At 20.7% G+C, this 1,276-nt stretch overlaps 1 protein-coding gene across 1 annotated transcript, besides 4 other annotated features; it reads right to left on the reverse strand.

The window, feature by feature from the left end:
- Positions 1–97: 97 nt before the first annotated feature.
- EDI_126000 (uncharacterized protein) lies at positions 98–469 on the reverse strand (the record flags this gene model as incomplete). The annotated part of the gene is made up of 1 exon (XM_001741173.1): positions 98–469. One exon carries the CDS (start codon positions 467–469, stop codon positions 98–100), a length of 372 nt encoding a protein of 123 aa, XP_001741225.1.
- A 213-nt stretch (positions 470–682) lies between these two features.
- Positions 683–704: a sequence feature (AT_rich).
- Positions 705–815: 111 nt separating this feature from the next.
- Positions 816–972: a microsatellite.
- Positions 973–988: 16 nt separating this feature from the next.
- Positions 989–1,030: a sequence feature (AT_rich).
- A 105-nt stretch (positions 1,031–1,135) lies between these two features.
- Positions 1,136–1,228: a sequence feature (AT_rich).
- Positions 1,229–1,276: the final 48 nt, after the last annotated feature.

Here is a 1,276-nt window from a genome sequence, read left to right on the forward strand (position 1 = left end):
AAAAGAAAACCAGTTTTTATTCTAAATAAGATTTGAAATTTCTTAATTACCTCATCACTATGAAGACAAACTTTTTTTCTTTTAAGTCCTTTTCTTACTAACTTAACAACTTAACACAAGAATAAATAGTTACTTCTTCTATTGTGCTTGTACTATTGAGAAATCCTGGGTATGTTCTTTCTTGAAGATATCCTTTATTATTTTGATATTCTTTTGAGAGTTTTGTTGCTACTTTTGATATTTTAGAACAAACATGAAGTCCTAATGCAATGTTACCACTAATTTCTGCATATGTATTTAAGTCTTTACTCAAGTCTTGTGTTGATTCAAAACAACTGAATAAAGATGATAAACAAGAACATGCCATACTTACAGAATAACTTGTTTCTGATACTTCTGCTGTCCATTTTGTTATTTCATTTCCATTTTCTTTCATAAACTTTGTAGTTGAATCAATAATTGATTCCATTCAAATGTTGAAAGATAAAATAAACATATGGGTATTGAATTTATGATCTAGGTTATTTAGGAATTGAAAATAACACACAAATTAATTTCAAGTTGCTAAAAAATAAAAAAATTAGCATCATTCTTCAGTAAATATTATACAACTAAATAGACATTTGAATTAAAATGAAATGTCACTCTATTTGTTTAACAGAGAATATACAAAATAGATTTCAAATATTTAAATTAAAATTATAGTGGTATTAGAATAATATTAGTTAATCAATATATTGAACTTATTAATGAAAATGTCAATTATGATAAGAACAAAATTGGTATTCAAATACGTTCAATGATTCATGTTTTTGAATTACAATGAAATCAGAAATATAAATTGTATCATAAGTCAAGATTATAGAAAAAGAAATAAATAAGATTAACAATGAAGAATGATAAAAAACATTAAAATAATTGATAATAAAAGATATAATATTGGTTTACATAAAAATAAATAAATGAAAATGATATTTCAATATGAATGAATTAAATTTTGTATTTAATTATTTATTTCATTATTTATAAAGAAAGATAAAGAAACAAAACAATAAGAACTTCAATTAACTGATGAATAGAATTATAAACTGATAAGAATTATTATGTTTATAAAAATCATAGTGATGCTATTATGATATAATAAATAAATATTTAAATAATATATACAATAAAATGATATTGTTAAATACAAAATCAAATAATTTATTTAATTTTATATCAAAAATAACAATTCTAAGTATTCTCCAACACTATAAATAATCATTATTTTTATTTT

The sequence above is a fragment of the Entamoeba dispar genome, genomic scaffold (assembly GCF_000209125.1).
Source record: "Entamoeba dispar SAW760 scf_1105229463629 genomic scaffold, whole genome shotgun sequence".
Classification (NCBI taxonomy): Eukaryota; Evosea; order Mastigamoebida; family Endamoebidae; genus Entamoeba; species Entamoeba dispar.